The 23,947-nt window shown below is 24.8% G+C and overlaps 1 protein-coding gene across 2 annotated transcripts; it reads right to left on the reverse strand.

Moving 5' to 3' along the window:
• Positions 1–711: 711 nt before the first annotated feature.
• On the reverse strand, positions 712–23,113 carry LOC112596353 (forkhead box protein I1c-like). Of its 2 annotated transcripts, XM_025341991.1 has the most exons (10): positions 22,885–23,113; positions 22,230–22,691; positions 14,400–14,481; positions 11,804–11,948; positions 11,341–11,705; positions 2,502–2,691; positions 2,362–2,428; positions 1,481–1,553; positions 1,263–1,397; positions 1,064–1,188 (listed from the first exon to the last, which is right to left on the reverse strand). In XM_025341991.1, the coding sequence occupies exons 2-10, from the start codon at positions 22,308–22,310 to the stop codon at positions 1,064–1,066; spliced, it is 1,263 nt and encodes a 420-aa protein (XP_025197776.1). In that variant the 5' UTR covers positions 22,311–22,691; positions 22,885–23,113. The 2 variants fall into 2 exon arrangements, with proteins under 2 accessions (XP_025197778.1, XP_025197776.1); XM_025341993.1 differs by lacking the exon at positions 22,885–23,113 and having other exon boundaries at positions 712–1,188; positions 22,230–22,310.
• Between the last annotated feature and the right edge of the window lie 834 nt (positions 23,114–23,947).

The raw sequence follows: 23,947 nt of genomic DNA on the forward strand, positions 1-23,947 counted from the left end.
TTATAAGTAAATAGTAGTAAAACAAAATTTTAAGTATTCATCCACTTGTTACCCAGTACTTAAAAATCAGTAAATACTAAGTGAACATCAATTTGGACTTTTTGTTTTAAGTCACAAATTGTAAGTATACCTACTATTGATAATATAATACAAATATCCTGTGTACCTATAGTAAGTTACATTGAAATTATGAAATAGTAATAATTATTGGATTTATATAATAACTATAATAAATAATTTTTATTTTAAATATTTAAATCACAAACTGTTAAATATAAGGCACTTAATGTAAATATTTGTGTTTAACAATAAGATAGGTAGGCACCTACTTAAAAAATTAATAATGGCTATAAAAACCTAATATTTTATAATACAAAAATACAAAAGTAATATAAATAATATTTATATATCAGAGGCAGACTTAATTTTATTTGTTTATTATTTAAATTATTAATTTTTGTTTGTACTTTTAAAATGTTAAGTAAGTCTAATTATACTTAAATTATTATTATTTATGAATTTTAAAATTGACATAAAAATATACTCTTTTCCTTAACAATATAATACTGACTGTTAATACTAAAAATATTTTAATAAGGTTAATTCAATTTTTTTGGTATATATACAAATTAAATCATGTGGTAACAATTAAAGAAATAAAATGTTTTATTTCTTTAACATTAAACTAAAAAAAATAATTTATAAATAACACATCTAAGTATAAACAAGTGCTATAGGTCCTTGTTAACACTTATAAATTGACAAAATCAATATTATTATTATTTTTTTTTTTTTAATTAAATTATATTTTACTTAGGTATTTACTTTATAATAATTAATGTTTTAAACTTGGCCTGCCTCTTAGAATCCCCTTAGTAACACTTACTATAATATTAGTAATTCATAAATTAATAATTATATAAACTTTGAATTCAGATAAAAACACTAAGTTATTCATACCAAGTTACATTTCTTTGTTACTTATTATTAATGTATTATGTATAAAAATTATATCATAGAACCATAAATAAATGAGTGTTTAAATATAATCACAAATCATTTTTCATAAATAACATTTTTGTCGCGAATCTGTAACTTCAAAATCTACATTTGGGGTTTGTACGTCAAAATGATCAAGGTTCAATGTATCTTGAGTTTTTTCCAATAAATTCAAATGTTCATCTTTCACTAAATGAATAAAAAATATTAATATTTAAAAATTATTGGTATATTTAAATATGAATGATCTGAATAATTAATACCAGATATCATATGATCTGGAGAAGATGTTGATGTGGCCCAATAAGAATACTGAAGAGTAGTATCTGGTAAAACTTCTTGTTGTGGACGCCGTTGACATTGTGGATATGTCCCACCAAATGTCATATTTGAACTTGCTAAAAATATATAATACAATCAATAAATTAAAATTAAAATAGTATATATATTATAAAGGTAATTTTATTTTGATTTTTCTTACCCATAGTTGTTGGTAAATGATTGTAATTTGAATGATTCATTGATGAGATCTGGACAGATTGCACTGGTTGCAGCTAAATTCAAAATTAGATTTAAAAATTACCTTTAGACTCTAATTGCTAGTTTTAAATATTCATAAATCATAAATTTATTGTAAAATATAATCATGTACATATAATAAATATTATAGGTATCTATACAGTAAATAATTATTAGTTTGAAATTTGAATGAATGTTTTAAATGGATACAAAAATAATATAAGGAGTAACACTTATAGACTGATCCATTTAATGTAAAGACACTTACTTAAAAACTATATTAACGTTTAAAAAAAAAAACTTTCCCATAATCTTAAGAAAACATTTTTCTAAAATATATTTCTTTAATAGTTTTTGGAGTAGGTACTTTGATACATAAAAATCGATTTTTAAACAAGTAACTTATGAATATTCAAAGTTACCTGGTACCCTACAAAATTTTAATCCATTACTTCACTTATAAAAAGTGTAAACAATAATTAACTGTAACTAATACACTAAAATTTGATTTTTATAGATCGAAATACTCTAAAGAATATTATTCGTATTACGAAATTAAAAATGTATATTGTCACCAAAGAGTAAAAAATTAAGAAATAATAACAATAATAAACATAATTTTTTCTAAAAAAGTAATTTTGTAACGACTTAAAATTATATAAAAGAAATATATAAATGTTTCCAAGAATGTTAGTGTATTCTGAAATAGCGAGTGCGTCTAACATAAATTGGATCTCTCGCTCCCTCTGTATACTATATAGGTGTTATTTCATTTGTACATTTATTATTTATTTATATTACAATTTCGTTATTAAACTCCAGGAATGAATAACTAAAAGTTACCTGAGATGGAAAATGCAATTGATGCGTTTGAGGACCTGCTGTATAGGGTGATATAGGCCAACTGTTACTGAAATAATAATATCAGTTATTAAATATGCAATGCATAACTACAATAATAATTGTTGTTAAAAATATCATACCTGTGGTCAAATCTCGATGTTATATTAGGATTTGAACCAAAACTTGTCGGGTGTGATCCTAAAATGCCTCTACTATAATCGGGTCCAAAATAAGTTCCAGGTGTACTGTAAGGTGTTGTTCTATATGGTCTTTTCATTCTTCGGCGTCTTCTATAGTTCCCATTTACAAACATGTTATTATATTTTGGATCTAAATAATAATTGTTAATAAAATACAAATGCATAATAATAATTAATAATAATAAAGATTAAATAAATAACGCAGCTGATTATAAATTGTGTTATGTAAATCGTTCAAAATTAGACTGCTCGTGGGTGTTTTAATGTTACAATAATCATAGATAAAGGGATTGAATTGCTTGTTTTGTTTCTTTTCGTGTCCTCGGTTGAAACTATAAACATTCTTTAGATAAGTTACTGTCATTTACAAAAAAAAAAAAAAAAACACAGGGACTTGTTGGTTTTATAATTTAGTGTGTGTACACATAAAATAAAAGAAAGTTTTTTTACTAAATATTTTTAATAGAATTTCATTTAAAATATATATCAAACATTTGACATTCTTCTCTCTATAATATTATACGTCCCATTAAATTTAGACTTTTTAGATTTTTTGTGTATAGGTAAATAATATATAGGTACTGTTTACCTATTACACAAACTTCATGTAATAATTTATGCAAAAACACAAAAATTGACTAAATAAAAAAAAGGAATTTACTGTTAAAATAACCACCATATAGGTCTGTACGATGTAATATTAATATACCTAATCATTTTTATTTCAGTAGGATATAATCTGTAAAAATACGTTTACAATAATATAAGTGATGGTTATCTGGGTTAGGTTAGAATAATGTAATAATACAAAATAAGAATACGACAAAAATGATCTCGTCTACTGTATAGTACAAATTTGATTCGCCACAAACACTATTGTATAATTTCAACTTTTTTGTATAGCACAATAACAAAAGAATAGAACGAATTTTTAAGAAAACGATCTTATACTTGAGCAAAAATATTGCCAATTAGAGTGCATTTGTATGAAGATTTTTTCAGATAAAAAAATTAAAGTACAAAATAGTGTGCATCATGTTGTACTCTAATATTGATTATTAAATAGTATGAAGTAATTTAAACGTCTTATTGTCAGGAAGTTTAAACAAGCTTGAATCCTGAAATTCCACCAAATAATTTGGCTACAACCACTTTGTACACGATTTTATAACTTGTTTACGTATAAAACTGCAGTTCTACAAATAATAGTTATCCTTTTTTGAATAATTTGAGTACATTTTCAGATACACAAATAAATAATAATAATTATAATACACAGAATGTTATGATATACATGATGCGTGCAGGGTGTTTCACCTGTGAGTTTCGGTTTTTAATAAAATTCCAAATATAGAGAGAAATTGAATGCTATAAAAAATCAAACACACTAAAAACGTATACATTTTTAATTATTAAAAATTAACTCATATAACATTTTTTTAGCCTTAAAAATGGAACTTTCTCTCTCATCATACTTTTGTATGGCTAAATGGGTCTAATCATAGATTTCTTAGATTATTCGACAATTTGATTACAATATTACAGTCTATAATATGAAAATATTTATTAATATTTTTGATCTTATTAAATCGTGTAATTTAATATTATTTAATGTTAAAAAGCGTTTTTCTTCTTGCATATTCACTACGACACTACAGTGATGTTCACAGTTGTATTTAATCATGTCAATCACAATGTAAATGTTTAAAATACTTATAGGTTCTACATATGAAAATGGGTTTTTATTGTTTATAACTTAGTGTTTGAACGAGTTGTCATAAACTTTGTAATAATATTAATTGGCATATACTTAAATGAGTTTCTATCAATAATTTATTGAATTTGGATCAGATACTCGAACATTTCAAACTTTTAACCTTTTTCGCCTCTGTGTTCAATGGTTGATAAAATTAAATATTTATATAAATTTTAAAGATAATTATTTATTTCATAATTATAAAAAATATTAATAATATTAATATACTTTTAATATCCAACTGCATGTAGATATAAATCAGTATTTACTATTTGTCTATTTACACAGAAGTATAGAACGTCATAATACAATCCAAATGAAACATAAAGTTATGTTGAACCGTAGATACATATAAAAATAAAAGTTTACGAATAAATATACAATGCAACTCTATAATATGTATCTCCTACTATAAAATACTTAATAATATTTTAGTATTTTTCTGAAATTACAAGAACCTATATCTAGTACCTACCTATAGGTATGAGTGAATTAGTCACTGTAAAATGTATGTAATTACAATAATAAATAATAAAGTAATACAAGATTGTATTTCCTTATTTGTTTTTGAAGAAATCTGAAATGGTGATTACTGATTATATTTTATAACAGAAATGAATTTTTGCGTTTTATGTTGTGATAACTATAATAATCTTTTAATATTATAACCTACTTAATTTCTTAGGGACTAATAGGTAGGTTACTCTATTGTTTTAGTGTGTAAAAGTGCTTCCCGGCCTATTACGGTACTTTTAAAATATATATTATTGTAATTATATATAACTCATTCAATTTCCACAATAGGTCAAACTATTAATCTAGCTATTTTTATTTTAATTAATTTTATGATATCTACTACCTACGACAATCTACATTTATAAATAAGAATGAATTTTATTAAAGACTTTTATATAAAATAAGAAAAAGTCGAAACTAATTTTAGTATCTCAAGGGGAAAATTATTTCAAAGATAACGAAAGAATCAAAATAATTATTTATATTATTTTGTTTTGGAATAAAAGTACAAAACCTAGCATGGGTATTTACCTATATACTTGTTTCTTTTCTAAATGATTTTTAATGTACCTTCTTTATTATTTCTTAATTGTTATTTATTACATACGAGTAAATAACATAAAATGTATTTGCAAAAAATAATTACATATCTACCTTAAGTAACAAATAGACAATTTTAAAACTTAAAATAAAAATTATTAACATTGCATTTATGTTAAACTAGGTCAAAAGATTAGTATGTTAATACAATTTACTTGATGTATAATTATAAAATAACAGTGAAAAAATATTATTATCTGAAAAACTTACTATCTTTAAAGATACGATGTAAGTACAATATACCTATCTAAAAATGTTTAAATTAATATAATAATGAAAATAATATTTATCTACATTATTTAAGTCCATTTTGTATAAAAATTAAAGAGTTAATTATATTCTAAGCATTAGCTAACTAGTGAGTAATATAGCTATTTTAATGAACTTTGTATTGTAAAATTATTATAGTAACATCTTAGGGAGCCTTAGTGCCCTCAGGGTAACGCTTTATTAATTATATTAAAAACATTAGTAGGTATTTTAACTCAAGTTTAGTCAAATGTTATACTTAAATCTTTAATATTTGAAACAATAAATAGTTTTGAGTTGAAAATGGATTGTAAAAATAGTATGGTTCTCTTAATAAGTATATATATTTCTTCTTTAAGAGGTTGTCAGTGAACTGTTTGGTTTCTTTCTAGTCCAAGCAAAACATAATATACAAAATCTATTTATGCAAAATATTTTTTTTATGTTTTTGAGTAATCTTAGAATGAAATCACTCATTATAAAAATAATAAATAATAATATTATTTTTGTGATTGTTTTTATTGATTTGATTAAATTTTGTCTAAAAACAATTTAATATCCATTTAAATTCACAAAAAAAATATTTTTATTTTTAAAGTCTAATATAAAAGCAAATAATAAAAAAATATAAAATCGATTCGTCAAACCTTACAATTAATCAAAAATCTCATATGCTCTCTATGTGTGACCGCTTAGGATAGGTTAACTATCTTATCCTTTAACTTTTGAGAATGTCTACTAAATATTAAGGTATTCAGTTTTATATTTGATTTTATTTCATAGTCACCTTTATTTCTCTTTAGGCTAAATATTTTTCTGGAATATTATTGGTTTGTTTTTGTCAGATTTGGTGGATAGCTACATTCCATTCCATAAAGTACAATGGGTTTAACCAGAATTATGCATAATATTATTTTAATTATTTTTTTCTAAATTAAAACAATCTAAAACAATGATGCCAATGTTAATATTGTTGATGAGTAAAGTAAAATTGAATCTTAATAGCAAAACTAAACATTTAAATATTTAATAGTTGAACGTATATGCAGTAACTTATATAACCTATAACACGATCACATTGGACTCTTGTTGTCGAATCAATAGGAGAGTTTATTTAACTTTTTATAGTTACAACAATGTTATATTTTATTCTTACATTGTATACAAGTAATGAGCCTCCAGCTGCATACCACTTAATTAATTTTTCTTGACTAATGAATGTATATATTTATTTTTTTACGTTATTCATACCAGGTAAAAAACTAATAGTTATAGTAGTTCATTGGCACATTGGCATAAAATATTTCCATTTATTGTTAACAAAAGCTGAGAAAGATTCTATAATTATCTATTTTCCGCCAATACGTTTTAAATCATTTAAATTGGTCTTATTGGCTGTTTACCCCTCTCTCTTCGTACACAGTGCGGCTAACATGTATAGGTTGTGATAAAAAATTAACTATGTTCACATAACTATTAATAAATATTATCAATTAAATATATATTTAGTTTTTAAGGTAAAAAATGATAAATAAATATTTATACGATAAATTGTACTTTCATCATTATTATAAATTATTTAAATATGTTATTCGTACCATGTACTCAATTAATTCAATTTAACCCAATAACTAAATTAAAATTAAGCATAGTTAATATATTTTGATTAATAGTTTTAAAAATATGATTTATTTTAATTTTTAAGAGTACCTAGGCTATACTCAATATTGATATCAATAATGCAGTATTTATATATATATATATAATATCTTTGAAAGTACACCGTATTATAAATAAGTATAAAGTAAATAATAACAAAGTCATGTAGTATCTATAAGAATTATTTAAATTTAAATAATCAAAAAACTTGTTTGTTAATGAAAATAAAATTATGAAACAATAAAAAAACCATAATGCGAATGCCTTGAAAATTGTTCTCTTCAATAAAATTATTGTCGTTAAGTATTCATGACATTGTATACAACAAAACATGTCATGATTACATCATAATAAAACGTTGTTTTTCCGACCAAAGCCTTTTAACTTTTAACACATTTATTAAACTAACATAAATTTTCCATAATCTATACTTATTACTTATTCACCTACTATACCTATTTGATCGATATTAATAATACATTTATAGTAATGACGGTGAATATTTAATTATCAAATAAATGTGCAACTATCATCTTCATATTATTTAAATAAGCATTTAAATTAGGCCAGATGCCAGCTATACTGCAAGTAGTATTCAAATTTCCAATGCGTAGCAAAATATTTAAGTACTACTTGTATACCTAATTAAATATTAATAATAGTTTATTTCTATATAATAATAATTAATTAATAACTCAACTATGGGCTATGGTATATGCTATAATTTAAATAATAAAAAGTGCTTATGAAGCGGGCAATTCAAATTTTTTCCTGGATTATAATATTAGGCCTAATAATAAATAAAACATAGTGATATTTTTGAAACGTAATGAATTTCATGTTTTGGTGAGCTAAGCACAACGCACGCGTACAAATCTTTATCATATACCCAATTCTGCTTTAACAGCAGTTTTCACACATTGTTACGACCATCAGCTGTCGTTTCAATGTAATAACAAACAAAACAAAATCATGCAATTTTAAAATCTTTATCGCTCTTGATCAAAACTAGTTTGGATATTTTAAGTTTTGTCGAAATTATAAATGCTGAATATTTTATAACAATTGCATATAAAATATCAAGTATATCTATAGTTTTTATTATATTACGTATTAATTTATTGGTTTATTTTAATTTGGTTTAATGAAAAGATTACAGAAAGATAAAGAATAAGATTCAAAATCAAAGTTTTAAAAATATAATGCACAATTAAGTATTTACTATATATATACATATTATTTAATATGATACTGACGTATCTAATATGAAATATAATTTCAAGTATAAGTATTCTAAAAAAAACTTTTATGTTCAGATGAATAAAGTACCTATAGGTTCATATACAATATTAAACAAATATATAGATGAGAAAAAAACAAATAAAATAATATTTGTATTGCTATATTTAAAAAATTAATAAAATATAGCACAAAGTGCTAAAATATTTACAATTTATTTGTTTTCTTCCTTTATTTTATTGAATTTAATTATTAAGTAATTACTAATAATATATTACCATATTATTATTATATCTATTAAAATAGGCACAATTTATTTAAACGAAAACAACCAGTGTACAATTAAAATATTTAAAATTTGCAAATAGCTAAGTTTTGGTATGAAATAATATGTAGGTATATTAATATTTAATGGTACGCAATACACATATGGTTTAAGGTAGAACGCCTATTTTCTCAATAACACTTGTATTTTGAATTTATTTTTTGTTAAATTTTTATAAATGTATTATATAATAAATTATAAGTACTAAATTATGTATAAAATTCAAATTTGTATACTTTCCATACATTTTTAATTGAACATTTATAAATATTTTAATTCATATTAAGTTTTTTGTATACGAATAACACACCGATACGTAAAAATAACTTCCAAAAACTTATAAATTTACCATTATTTATATATAATCACTAGGTAGCTGAATTACCCATTAATAGTTTTGCTCGATAATATTATGTTTATGGACTGCAATCACATTAATATTTATTATTACGTATTTATTGATAGGTATTTTCGATCATTATAAGTTATAACTAACATTTATTATTTAATCAAGACTCTCACAATATTATATAGGTAGGCACTTCTATCTAATTAAATGATTAGCTAGGTACTTACCTATAGGTATTAAAATTAAACATACAATCTAATTATTTTTTGTGTTAAAATCACTAAACATGCACATAATATATTTATCTACAGAATAATTAATTTATCATGATCCAGCCGGAATGAATTATAATTATATTAGTTCTAAATTTAAAAATAAATTAAACATTAAATTAAAAAAATAAATTTTCAATGAATTTTTGTTTTAAGCAAAATGACAAGACTTAGGTTATCACACTCACGTATGGTGTTTCAATCTCATAAACGTATAATATTTAATTAATTTATGTTCACCGGTTTCAATATTGTGTGTACCAAGTAATAATTAACAACAAAGTGAATTGACCTATTAACGAACTTAAGGGTAAGAATACTATTTTGATTTTTTCACAATATTTTGATTTTTAAGTAAATTATGAGCATGTAAAATATTACAATATCAAAACTCTTTCAACTAGATAAAAAATTTAAATGCTGTAATAAACCTATTTCTTTAAGGTTGATAATAGTTTAATTCATCCTATTATTAAAGATTACTACCTACACAAAATTGGAATTTCTGAAAATAAATTTGTCAACGTTTGATAGATGAAACTAAATCACATAACACGTGGGTATAGCGTCTTTTCAAGTAATTCTATAAAATTATTTTATAGCACCTAAATCAGTGGTTTACTCAAGGGAGGGGGCTAGGGGCTTCAGAAAATGATTTCCTCGTTGAATTTAAAGTTGCAGTAACTTGTTTTGCCTACACTTTGCAACTCAATATTTCTCTATAAGGCAAAAAACAAGATCTTTCTAAGGAGTATTATCCGACGTCATGATTATTGGTAATGCATTAGAAGAGCTTTGAGAAGGTGCAAATGAACACTTAAAAATTTAAAAGAATGTTTCAAATTTAGCAAATTTAGCAGATTTTGCAAATATTTAAATTGTATGCTTCGGATATGAGCAAACAAATAGAGTAAATGTAAAATTAACTGATCTAGAGACATCATTCAAGAATTGCATGTACGTTTTAATCAATGGCTGTGATATATAACACATTTACTGGAATTCGTTCTATATAATTTTAATATGTACGATGATGAAACTATTTTGAAGGATGTTTGTCTATGTTCAAGACCTTACAATTAATGATAGTTCTATTATTAAAGAAGAGTAGCGCATTTGGAGATGTCAATGGAGAAATAAGGATTTTAAACCAAAATTCGGCTAATAATACGTTACCCTATTGTACAACTGTATATCAAACATTTAAATATTTTTGTGATTATTGGCAAATATTGCCTGTTATCTTAGTCATACCTGAATGTACGTTTTCAACAATGAAACGAGTAAAAACGTATCTGCGGTCAACCATGTCAGAAGAATTGGCTTTGGCCAATACTAATAAAAAATAACTATACCAAGTTAACTTGAAATAGTCAAATAGTATTTCAAAAAGACGTCCAGAAAAATGTATTTAGATGATTGAAACAGGTAATAAAAAACTAAAAGGTAAAAATAAATATATTTTGAAGTCATAAAAAAATATTAATTCATATAATTTATACAATTTATTGTTATCACATTTGTATTAAAAAAAATTCCTACTATCTACAAATATTCATAATATATGTAGGTATGTGTAATGTATATAATATATTAAAAATATAAAATTCTAATTAACTTTGTTTAGCCCCTTCCCCTCCCCAATTGAAAAATCCTGGGTACGCCACTGACCAAAATTAAATGTATTTAATTAAATTTTCGGATTTCTTCGGCTGGATGATAAAATAATAACAATAAAAAAAATCATCTGTGTGTTATCTCTATTTCTAATTCATGCATTAACTAAGCTATTGATATAATATATTACTTCATACCTAAAGTCCAATAGTTGCCTTTTCTATCACCGCCGCCATCTCTAGGTATTTTGAGAAAACACTCGTTTAACGACAAATTGTGTCTTATCGAATTTTGCCAACCTTTTTTATTCTTCTCGAAGTATGGAAACTTAGCAGTGATGTATTTATAAATTTCAGACAACGTAACTCGTTTATATAGTGAATTTTCAATGGCCATTGAAATTAGAGCTACATACGAATACGGTGGTTTTGAGGGCAAAGTCGTAGCAGTTGGCTGCTGTGATTGTTGTTGGTCGGTAGACGTCGGTGATCGTTCCTCGGGAGATCCCAAAGAAGTAACCGTATTATTGCTAATGTCTCCCGAATGTACAACACCATTATTTCTAAACATAAATATATGTATATATGTTTATTACATCAACATATTTGTAATTATAATTAATACATAAAACTTATAAGAATATAATAGTTATGTACATACTGCAAGTCCGTTTCTGCCGGATAAATAGTTAACGGCACTAACTCCGTGGTAGATGGTTCGTGCATAGAAATATGATGAGACTCTTGAAAATAGTTAGGTCGTTTATCTTCACTGGTGTTGTTAGCATTTATATCTGTATCATCTCCTAATAAAAACAAATCATGTATAGTTTAATTTTTATGCCATTGTGAATTATAATAATAAATATCTATTAATTTGTCAGCTGTATGGATTATTAATTTAACAATATGTATTAATACATCAAATTGAAAATAGTATTAATAACTATAATAATGTACATAGTACCAAATTAAATATTAAATCTGATTATAAAATAATATTAAATAAAATGCATATAATCGTATCTACATAGTGTAGATTTTACCAATAAGTATATTTTTTAAGGTACCTACGTAGATTTAAAAATAATTATTATGAACTATGAATAAAGTTATAATACATATTATAGTGTTTAGGTTAAAATACTCATTTAAATTTTATGTACTTACTTATTATATATATTATATACCCATTAATATCAATTTGTATAAATATAATATGTATACTTATATATTTTTATAAATTATTTAGACGCCGTATTATAGACTATTATGTATAAAAAAAAATGTTGTCATAAAAACGTGTTTAAAAACGATTTTAGATCCTGTTAAATATTATTTATTACAAAATGACTAAATTGTTTACTTATATACATATATATTATAACTTAAAACCTCAAGACAGCAAACTGCAGCATACGCTAAAACTAACATTAAACGCAACAGGTTTTAAAAGGGTTTATTCGATTTTATGTCGTAAAAACGCCACACAGCATACTTTTTTAAACTAATATTATATTATAACATAGATCTCATAAATAAGTTCTAAATTTAAAAAAAAATTAAAAAACAACAAATATCAATTAGTAAAGTTTTATGATTCCATACTATTATTAATTCTAAAACAAAATAATTATTACACATACCTAAAAGAATATATTGTTTTGATTAAAACGTATACTCAAGTAAATTGTGTGAGATAAAACGTATTAAAAATACACAAATTATTAGTAATATAATAAATTAATTCTGAGAACTATGACATTTAATGAAATTTATAGAGATCAACTATATAAATAATAAAAAATTCTAAAATATAATATTGAAGCAAATTTATGAAAATAATCAAATTATACAATTTTATATTTTTATATCTAAATTATGTTTAGGTATTTTTAAAATTTTAATTCATTTATTGCAGAAATCTGCAATATACATTATAGGAATTTAAAATATTAAGTATTAATTCTATATCTGCTGGTTGGCGACATGTCTACTCAATTCGATAAACTAGCCATGGCGTTTAACAGATCATTAAAATGGTCCTTGTTAAGTATACCCCTCTCCCAACACCTCTTGATCCTACTACCGATACCTCCACCCCTTCCGAGTTATGATTGAAACGTGACGAAACTACCTTTTCTGGGCCACCTCTCTTCTATAAGTCTGTGACCCATTATTTTAAAACACTATATATAAAAAATAAAAATGCATAAAAAACCACACCTACTCACACGGGTCACTCAAGTTAACACAAAAAAAAAAAAAAAATTAAAAAAGAATCCTAGTCAAGCAAAATTTAAACATATGATTCTATGATCACTTATTTTAGAAAATTATTTATAGGTATTTTAATGTTTAACTAAGTATTTTATAAATATACTATGTACTACACTACTACCTACTTCAAATTATTAATAACTGTATAGGAAATTTAACATTAGAATTCAGACTGGGTACCTATTCAAATATAGTTAGTCAGATAAAATGATTCACTATTTCTGTGGCAATGAAGTATTTAATTACTTTAAGTTGTCTTTTACTTTATAATAATAATATATTATGCACCTAGGTACGTAGTTAAATATACATACCAAATTAAACAAATGTGTTGATATCTAGAATAACACTTCAACCAAATGCTACTTAACTATTCGGAAGTTTATAAGTGTACTGTACACACTTACAATTATATAAAATATACATATATCTTTGAGTATACTCCTATAAGAACTATAGTTTAAACTGAAATAAATTTTCGTTAGTTGTGATTCCGATTAGGAGCTATACATTACCTATGTTTATAATCGGATTTTAAATATACATAAGTAAAGGTTGTAACAGCTGTAAAAGCTGTTGACCTTGACTTTCTAAAAAATACTTACCTATACGCATATGCATTAAGTAATATTTTATACTTCAAATTTTTAAAATTAAATCCTTATCAATTAAAACCTGGTTCACAGCTATGCCATCTGTCGTATCGTGTTCAAAAGTTAAATTCAATCTAACTCTGAGAAATTTTACGGTAGACCATAGTTGTAAGTTGTAACAAATGATAGATACTATGATTACAGCAATGAGTAGTCAATCAGAATAGGATAAAAGTTACGCGATACATCAAACGGCAAACTTGTGAGCCCAGTTTTAATTCTAAGAAATATAAAATATTCATAAACTTTATATATACTTAATTAAGTTTATGGATACATAGAGTAAAAATTAAATATCAATATACATAATATTATGAATCTTACCTCGCATCGAAGTATTTTGTTCGGTGTAAAAACAATCTTCTCGAATATCTTGAAGATAGGTTGTTTCGTTTTTAATGTTATTCTGAAATAGATTTTTAATAATATTAAAATTAAAAAATACGGCTTTATAATTTACAGATTTTTTTTAAATGTGAAAACAAGATATATTGTTTTCTATGAAATAAGAAACTATAAATAAATAAATAAATAAACGTATAGTTTATAGTATAAACTATATTTATAACTATATTTACTTATTTATAACGTATAGTTATACGTGATATAAATTGTTGTCATCTACATTATTCTTCATCTTAATTCTTAACTAAGAACTTTATAAATTTTAGAAATATAAGTACTTACTATAGTTTATATTATTTTTAATAATTGTTTATTTGAATTGAATAAAATCACGGTAACCGTTGTAGATAACATGTCATATAAGAATGCGACTTTTTTTAGTAAAATATTATACATTGAATATATATTTTAATTTAATTTAAAAAATTCATATATTTAAGAACTATTAAGCATTATTGGTAGATATTTTAGAAGAGAAATATCAGACAAATTAATATTGGACTAAATAAAAACTGAGTTACTTACGGATTTTATTGTGTTACTAAATATTTATTTATAATTAATAGTTAACTTAATTTATTTTCTGACTCACATCGTCACATGGTGTTATTCAAGGGTTAGGTGATAAATATAATATAATCATAATCAAAACAATATTACTTTTTAATGGGTAGAGGTTTGATTAAGCAAACAATTGTTTAGTTTTATTTTTAATTTGCACATGCCAGGCAAAATTGTTTATATAACTACGTAAGAGAATAATAAACTCATATAGCTTCCTGGTTGAACAGCTTGGTGCTCTCAACATTCATGCAGTATAACTGTACGAGCATAAATATCGCTATGAAATAAGTAATATAAGTCAAAAAGAATCCATTTATATAAAAATTTAGTAAAAAAGAATATAGCGATTTACATTTAATATGTTTATAAATTATACCTATTTCATTCCTGTAACTAGTAAATGTATACACCTAGTTGTTTATTAATAAAATGATGAATTAGTTTTTTTTTTTTGTAGTAATTTAATCTTTAGTTGGGTTATTTAGAAATATTTTGTGTAATTATTTTAGTCATAATAAAATACTACATATTATATTGTTATATAATAGTATTGTTCAACACTTAATAATTTATAAATACTAAAATACCTACACAGAATACAAAAAGTACTTTAAAGTATTTCAAATGAGTTACTAAAAATTAAATTGTTGACATACATAAGTACAAAAGGGTAAGGATTACATTAACGAGTTAATTATGAGTATCTATATGTTTATTGTTTAATAATAATAAATAATAAACATTGCAATGTTAAATTGACTTGATTTTTAAGGATATTTATAAACTAATAAATAAATAAAAAACATGTATACTAATAGAAATATCCAGTTAAATATAATATTCAATTTTTTTATAAAAAACCTACAAAAATTATTAAATATTTTAATGTTTAAAGAAAATAAGATTTCCCAAAATGTGAATTACCCTATTTCACTCTTAATTAAAAATGAAATAATTAAGAGTCCTATTTGAAATATTTCATAGTCTAATTAAATTTAACATATTAATGCAATCATTACGTAAAAATATTTATAGAAAAAAATAATCAAAATTATAGTTATAATTGCTCACATAATATATAGGTATAGGTATAATACTATGTATATATAATATAAAATAAAATGAATATTCGTAAATTCGTGAGAGAGAACGGAGAACACACTATTAACATGAACTGCTGTATAAATAGGTTTTAACTTTACCTCATTATTGAGTACTTACAGAGGATAAATTTAAAGCCAATGATAAATATGTATATAGTATGTATATACATTACATACGAATAAAAATTATTGAGTGAAGCAAACGAAAGAATCAGCATCAGTTAATCCTATAAGGACGTTTTATAATAAATTTATATTACTTTTAGTAATAAATTTTCAATTAAGTAATACTTAAAAATTTATGAATTTTAGATTAGTTTTTCTTATAATAAATAATTACAACATAATATCTATATTTTTATTGTTATTAACTAATTTTTAGTTAAATCATTAATACACCGAAATACACACTGTATAGATTGGTATGAAAATAAGTTTGTGGGATAAATTGCTTTAAATTAGTCTAAATATTTTGAAAATTTAATTGTGCGTATATCAAATAATAACATGTAAAAAGACAACAAATGTAGATATCTGAGATTAATATTTATTGAATTACAAGTTACAACTAAATAACTAAAATCACTGTTATTATTGTTTCAAACTTCAAACGCTTGATATAAAAATCGTGACGATGTATTTACAATATTATTAAATTGCTATGAGAAAAGCTCTAGTAAAAAACCTCTTGTTAATTTTGTAAGCTTTTTTACAAAAATAAAAATATGTTATCTACAAAATCATTTTTTTTGTTATTTAAAAAAAATAGAAATAGTTACATCATTTCAAATGTCTATAATCAGCTTAAAATTATTCTAATTATTTATAAAGTTTTAATGAGTGCAGAAAGTGAAAATTTAAAAATAGCACGTAATATTTAATTTCCATACGATTAATATTTTTTCAATAACAACAAAGTATCTAAAATCATTTTAGGAAAAATTATTAATTTACATTTTGTTAACAGTTAAAGTTCTATCACAGACAAAAAAAAAAATTATGATCAATTTTTTTCGATATAGCCATAGGTATTTAAATTACATTTTTTATAACAAAAATTATAAGAAACTTTGTATGTTATTTTTATGTTTAAAGTATTGAAATTTAAAATCATACGAATCATTAACTTTAACAGAATATAAAAATCGTAAAAATATTTTCGAAATTGTTTAAATGTTGTTAGAATCATTTGTGAGAAACCTTACATTAGTTTTTTAAGTTTTACGACCGAACAATAAAATTATTATCGACAAAAATCAAAAAAGGGCTGAAATATTTTGAAAATTATTTCATATACCTACATAGAAATTGCTAATACAAAATATTTGGATAAATTATTAAGTCAGTACGTTTATTGTTTTTTAAATAATAATAAAAAAAAATGATTTTGTCAAAAAATTGTATACATTTAAATGTTCCCGTATTTTTTAGTTTTTTTTTCAGTTATTAAGAAGTAAACTGGGAATTTTAGATTCTGAGCGGTGTAATGAATGCACCTATATATTTTACAATAATGTACTTTTTTTTCCTGTCTGTCATCACCTCAAGTTAGACTGAAAATTTGATTTTTAAATTTGGAATGGTTTCTAGTAGATATTAAATTGGATCAAACTGGTATTTGGGTAGATCAAAAATAAAAAAGTTCAATATTTTCAAAAGAAAAAAAATAGAAAAAACAAAAAGAAATAAAATAAAGAAAGACGGGACTTTGTAATTTTACTATATTTAGTAATATATGATGACAGATTGTTTTTGCTCAGAATCGTTTTTCTTATGTAATAATTTATTATTGAATTCAAATTTAAAACAAATATTACAGTGACCAGAAATTTATTCTTTAATGATGAAGTACACTCAATATCTACTATACATAGCAAAGCGATTTTATCTGCTTTACGCTTTTTTTTTTACCTGCTACCAAAATACCAACTACCTATAACCTATATAGTTCATATATGATTATTATTTAACCTGTAGAAATTTCTCATAAATATTGAATCGTTTTTCTTTTTTCAAAAAGTCATCATACGTCATCGGATTTAAAAAAAAAAACAAAAAAAAACTATTAACTCTTAGTATAGGTGGGTTAGTAGTTGGTAGCTTATTTAAATTATAATAATGCAAATAAAAAAACAATTTCAATAAAATTAAAAAAATTAAAATATTAAAAATCATAAATAATAGCTAATTGAATTTTTCCTATAAAGTTTTTATGTTATTGGATTTTTTATTTTATCATTAGAGTATGCTGTGGATCCAAAACGGTTGAAAATTTCTGGTATTGTTGATTACAATACTGTGTTAGAACGAATATTTATACTTGAAAATATATTCATGTAATCTATTATAAGAAAATTATTTCAAAAATTTAGTAATTCAAATAGATAAATAAATAGACAGCATTATTGAAGGTTGTTCTCACAATGTTACACAATAGGTATACTAGAATTGTTTGCAATGTGCTGTTAGTAATAATATTTGTGTATACATTTTATAAACAACATGACAAAACCTTAGCTCCAATATTATCATTTTTTTAGATCCGGTTACTGTGTGATTTTTTTGAATTATTAATAAACATAATATCATCCATTATCTACGTGAATTGGTATGTGATGTAAATAAAAACATAATGTTTATACATTAAAACAACGTTTAATTCATTATTACACTGTATAATAGTATTTCATGTTACTTCAAACTAATTAATGATTATAAATTATTAATAGTCTTATGTCACCCAAAATAAAACATTTACATAATTAAAGCAAATTATAATCGAAAAACCTTAAAAACGTACCTATAACTTTTCCACTTTGTTGAGTTATTTTATAATTCGTAATACTTCATAACATTCATGTATACGTTAGTAACATATATTTTACACGCATATAGAATAAAATTTAAATTTGAAATTAATCAATAAAAAAATTGTCCTTATGAAATATTAAAGGCTCTATATAATTGAGAAAAAATACTTATTAAACTTGATATTGTAATCAATTACCTATTTATACACGTACACTTGTATTGGTACATAGAAATATTTTGAATATAAGAAATATTAAAAAATATCGAGTACCTACTTATAGACACTTTAATTATAAACTACAAAAATAATAAAATATAGATTATATTAAATAATATACACATTTATTTTATAGCTGTAATTTGACATTTGTTTTTAGAAAAATTAAAATGCTTGCAATTTTATTCTAACATTTATTGTATTACTTCTAATTTTACTTACCTTATAGTCAAGTACTATGTTTATATTGTTAAGAATGTTAACAACTTTTTAATGGTAATCTTTACCTTTTATTTTATGATCTGAATCAAAACACTTTTATAATAATATTACTTTTAAATGATTATAATTTTTTTTAAATTAATAACTTTAAAATGTAGATAAGAAACAGCAAGAAAGATGAGTATTATAGCGTAGGTACCTATTTCACAATAATTGTAGTGACCATTTTCTGATCTATCATAAATAATTTTATTGAAATTAGAAGTATGAATTTTCGTAAACAATTTATTAATTAATGAATTCATCAATAATAATAAATTTAAAAAAATATATTAAAAGTTACATAAAATGTTTGAATTGTAGATATATTGTACACCTTAATATTTTTAAATAGGTAACTTACTTTAAAAACATATTTTTTTCTTGTAAAATTTATATTTTTATTTTTTCACTTTAAAATTATCCTGAGCTACTGAACAATGTTCACTTTTAATTTAAGTATACCTATTCATGACTATCTAGTATAATATTATACACGAAATTATCAATACAAAAATAATAAAAAGTTATAATTACCTATTTACTATTGAAATAAAGAATGTTTAATATCCGAAAAATAAATAAACAGCCATTTTAATGTAAATCTTAAATTTTACAGTAACAACTTTTAGGGCAAATGTACAAAAAAATATTAATCAGAATCGTTTTTTGAAAATATTAAATTATTCATCAAGTTTACCTATTTAAAATTCAATATTGCATAAAGAGTTTTTTAATTATTGACTTTTAAAAAGTATTTAAACAAGAGCTCAATCGAGCTACTATGTATGGAATTATCCAATTTAATCGATTTCCAGCTATTTATATTATAGTTCTATAGTAGGGAACTAATAATTTAAAAGTAGCCAGTATAGGTATATTAGGATAAATAATACAGATGTCCACTCGCGAAATACAATTTCAAATATGAATATATGATCTACGTAATAAAAATGCATGTTCATGTACGCATTGATATTTATTATTATTATAGCTTACATTAACTTAATGATTATTCATATAAACGAATATAAGTTATTGTTAAATGCATTCTGTTAAAAATGTAATCATAAATATTAAAATATATACTATTATAATATCTATTCAAAATAAAATAAAATTTTCCAATAATAAATTATGCATTATTAATGAGGTAATATTTTAAGTCGTTGTTAATAATGTTTAATAATAGATCAAACATCATAAAAATTAAAAAAACACTTTGTACAATGAGTGCATTATGATTTTAATATTATACATGGTATCTATGTCACGTGCGCTATGCTATAGCATGAATTTTCAGAAAATAATGTTGACCGTACGCTATTGAACAAATTGAAAAAAAATTTTTTATACTCCTGGCTAACATATTTGGATAGGACGTTTCGTAATAGACACAATGTGATGATGTCACTTCAGTAATATGAATATTGTATTGTGTGTCTGTCTAATACTCTAACAAGTCATACTCGCACACAGCTAATTTTTTTCATAGAAAACAGAACGAAAACCATTTCTAAAATTAGGTCCATTTAAACTCTATATGCGTTTTTATTTCGGAAAAATTACAATAACAACTCATCAATTTAATTGTTACAAAAATACATTACGTTATCGGTTCTTCATTCTATTTTTAAGATATTGAATGCAAAAAACGTGAGATTATCGATATGAAAATAAGAAATATGCAATCGTTGATAATAATAAGGCGGTTAATTGATTTTAATTTCCCTTTTCTAATTACGCATTATTGTATTTAAGTTATTATGGTTTGGAATAATTTTTAATGAAATAAAATTAAAAGGAACGCTGAAGAAGTCTGCAACCATCTTTTTTAATTTTACAAAAAAATAGTATATTAAAAGTGCTTCTAAGGGGAGGTTTCTCCTCAATAAAATGTTTCCCTAATAATTAAATATACATATTTTATTGTAAATATTTACGAATTGTTTTAATGAAAAAAAAAAAAATAATAATAATAAATAAATAAACGAGAACTATACAATTTATAGGTACCTACTACTTAGGGACAAAGAAAAGAAAAATACATGAAGGTACCATAATCGTCTTTAAAGTTGTTTAAACTGTTATATCACTTATATCTATAAAATATTAACATATATAAGATAATGACTATTAATAGTAGTATTTCATGCTTTATAATCTGTACAAAAATTATTAACTTAATGTTAAACTTACATTTTTATTGTATTAAACAACCTATTATGTTTATTTATTTTGCTGTAACAAACAGTTTTCTCGCATTTCAAGTTGTAAGACGGATATAACATTTTCTAAATATAAATGTAATGATTATAGTCGTATATATTATTTTTTATTTGTCTATTAAATATACCTACATACTATGTATTATACATTACGACTTACCAAATAAATTTAACGACTCTAAACTAAAAAAAAATCGTGAAATATAATACTTAATTACCATACATAATATGTGAGTTGATAAAAACTAGGAGAATATTATACTATATACCTACTTCTCGAAGACAAAGATTTCCCTATACAATATCATTGTTTTAATTTTAATAACTAAAAAGAATTTCAAGCATTTTCTGAGAGACAAAACTTTTGAACAATGACATTCAGTACCTATCATAATTCACTGAACATAATATTATCTGCATGTACAAAATATATAATACAAACTTATATATATATATATGTGTGTGTGTGTGTATAGGTAAGTGACATACTAACACTACTAACGATAAATGCGTATAATTAATGATCTACGCTGAACGTTTCGACTGTAAAGCAATAAGTACTTACTCGGTCTTTGGAGAGAGAGTCAAAGTTGTAGTTCTCTGCAGTTGTACCGGCCAAATCGCCGGAGCCCGGAAAGTAGCTCATATAAAATATAGTCCTCAGACTGTGCAGATCTCTCGAATTGGGCCCGAAAGCAGCGCGCGATGACCCTTGTGGGGCGCGGGAGGGTCAGCCGAACGGTATAAATATATGTATTTATAGAGGTATTGCGGATGTAAAACGTACGAAATCCGGCCGCGGAGCATTCGACGCGTGGACTTATCATACACACACGCGTATTCACGACGTCGTACAGGTAGGTAAACAATGTCGAGCGTACCTGCTCTCTATTGGCACTGCGGGAGGTAATTAGTCGACGATCATTGTTTGCAGCGCGTAGGGTTCGCGACCGCCGACGATGATACAAATGCCGTCGTTATCGGAAGATCCATTTTCGTGGTCGTCGAATCCGCGGCGTTCGGGAGTCTCGATAAAAAATAAAAAAAAAAAAAAAAAATTAAAATAATACTAAAGACAAAAAAATCACACACCGCACTGGCGACTAATTAACGGACGCGCGCGGCGTAGCGTGTATACCGCGAATACGTGACACGGTAATAACTGCAGCCGGCGGCGGCAGGGCGTTTTGGTCGCGGAACGGAAATGATTCGATACCTACCTAATAATATTGTTATTGTGTTCCGAGACCGAAACCCACTGCGGTGGCGGTTAGGGAGGGGCAGCGGTAGCGATCGTCGTGCCGTGCGGCGGTCTCGTTGTGGCGCCGACTGTGTTCTCCGGCGGGTGGACTGGTTATCGCGCGACGGCTTCGACAGGGTGAGTGAAGAGCGAAACGGGTGCGCGTTCTCGCCGAGCGACCGACCGCGGTGCGCCTCTTTACCGCACACCGTCCGCGCCCGCGCCGCCACTCATTGGGCGAGACCCCGCGCTGACGTCACCGCCCACCGGACTGGACATTGGCGGCGGCGGCGTCGACGCCCCGACGGACGAACGCGTACGCGACGACGACGACGACGACGACGACCCACCGTGGCGCGTGCGTGCGCGCATCTGAGTCGGCACAAATTATTTAGGCTATATTATAATATCACAATAAAATTATTCACAATACGCGCGGCCCGTCTCTGCGCTTGGCCGCGTGTGTGCGATGCAGCAGACATTTTTCGATAATTTTTGTTTTTACTGTTCCTCGCCCGTTTACGATAGTTTTCTTCGCTGCTGCACATTTGTCGTAATACAGCGATTACAATAACACTATCAATGTGCGTTATATACTCGATAATCGTACGCGAGATTATTGATGTATATACGCATCAAGCATAAATAATCATTATATTATTCATTCTATACACATATATTGATATATATATTATAATATTGTAGTCGATGTAGATCGCGTCTTGTACGGGCTGTATAGCCGAACATAATACGTTGTTTAAACCGTTGTACGAGTCAAAAATATGGAATCCTCCGAGAACGTCAAACGAATTTAATTGTTTTTTGAATTTGTCTGCGCTGTGTCGATTAAAGTGTTGCTGCTAAGTCGACAACGGTTTTACAGTAGCTATATATATATATATATATATATATACAATTGCTATCCCTGAACTATTCAAGAACAAAGAAGAATAATCAACATTTTTTTAATGGATTTGTTTAGAAAAAAGACGTAATAATAATATTATGTATATACAGTGTAGGTACACTAAACCATTGTCGTC

This window comes from Melanaphis sacchari, unplaced genomic scaffold (genome assembly GCF_002803265.2).
Source record: "Melanaphis sacchari strain LSU unplaced genomic scaffold, SCAv2.0 Contig31_pilon_pilon, whole genome shotgun sequence".
NCBI lineage: Eukaryota > Metazoa > Arthropoda > Insecta > Hemiptera > Aphididae > Melanaphis > Melanaphis sacchari.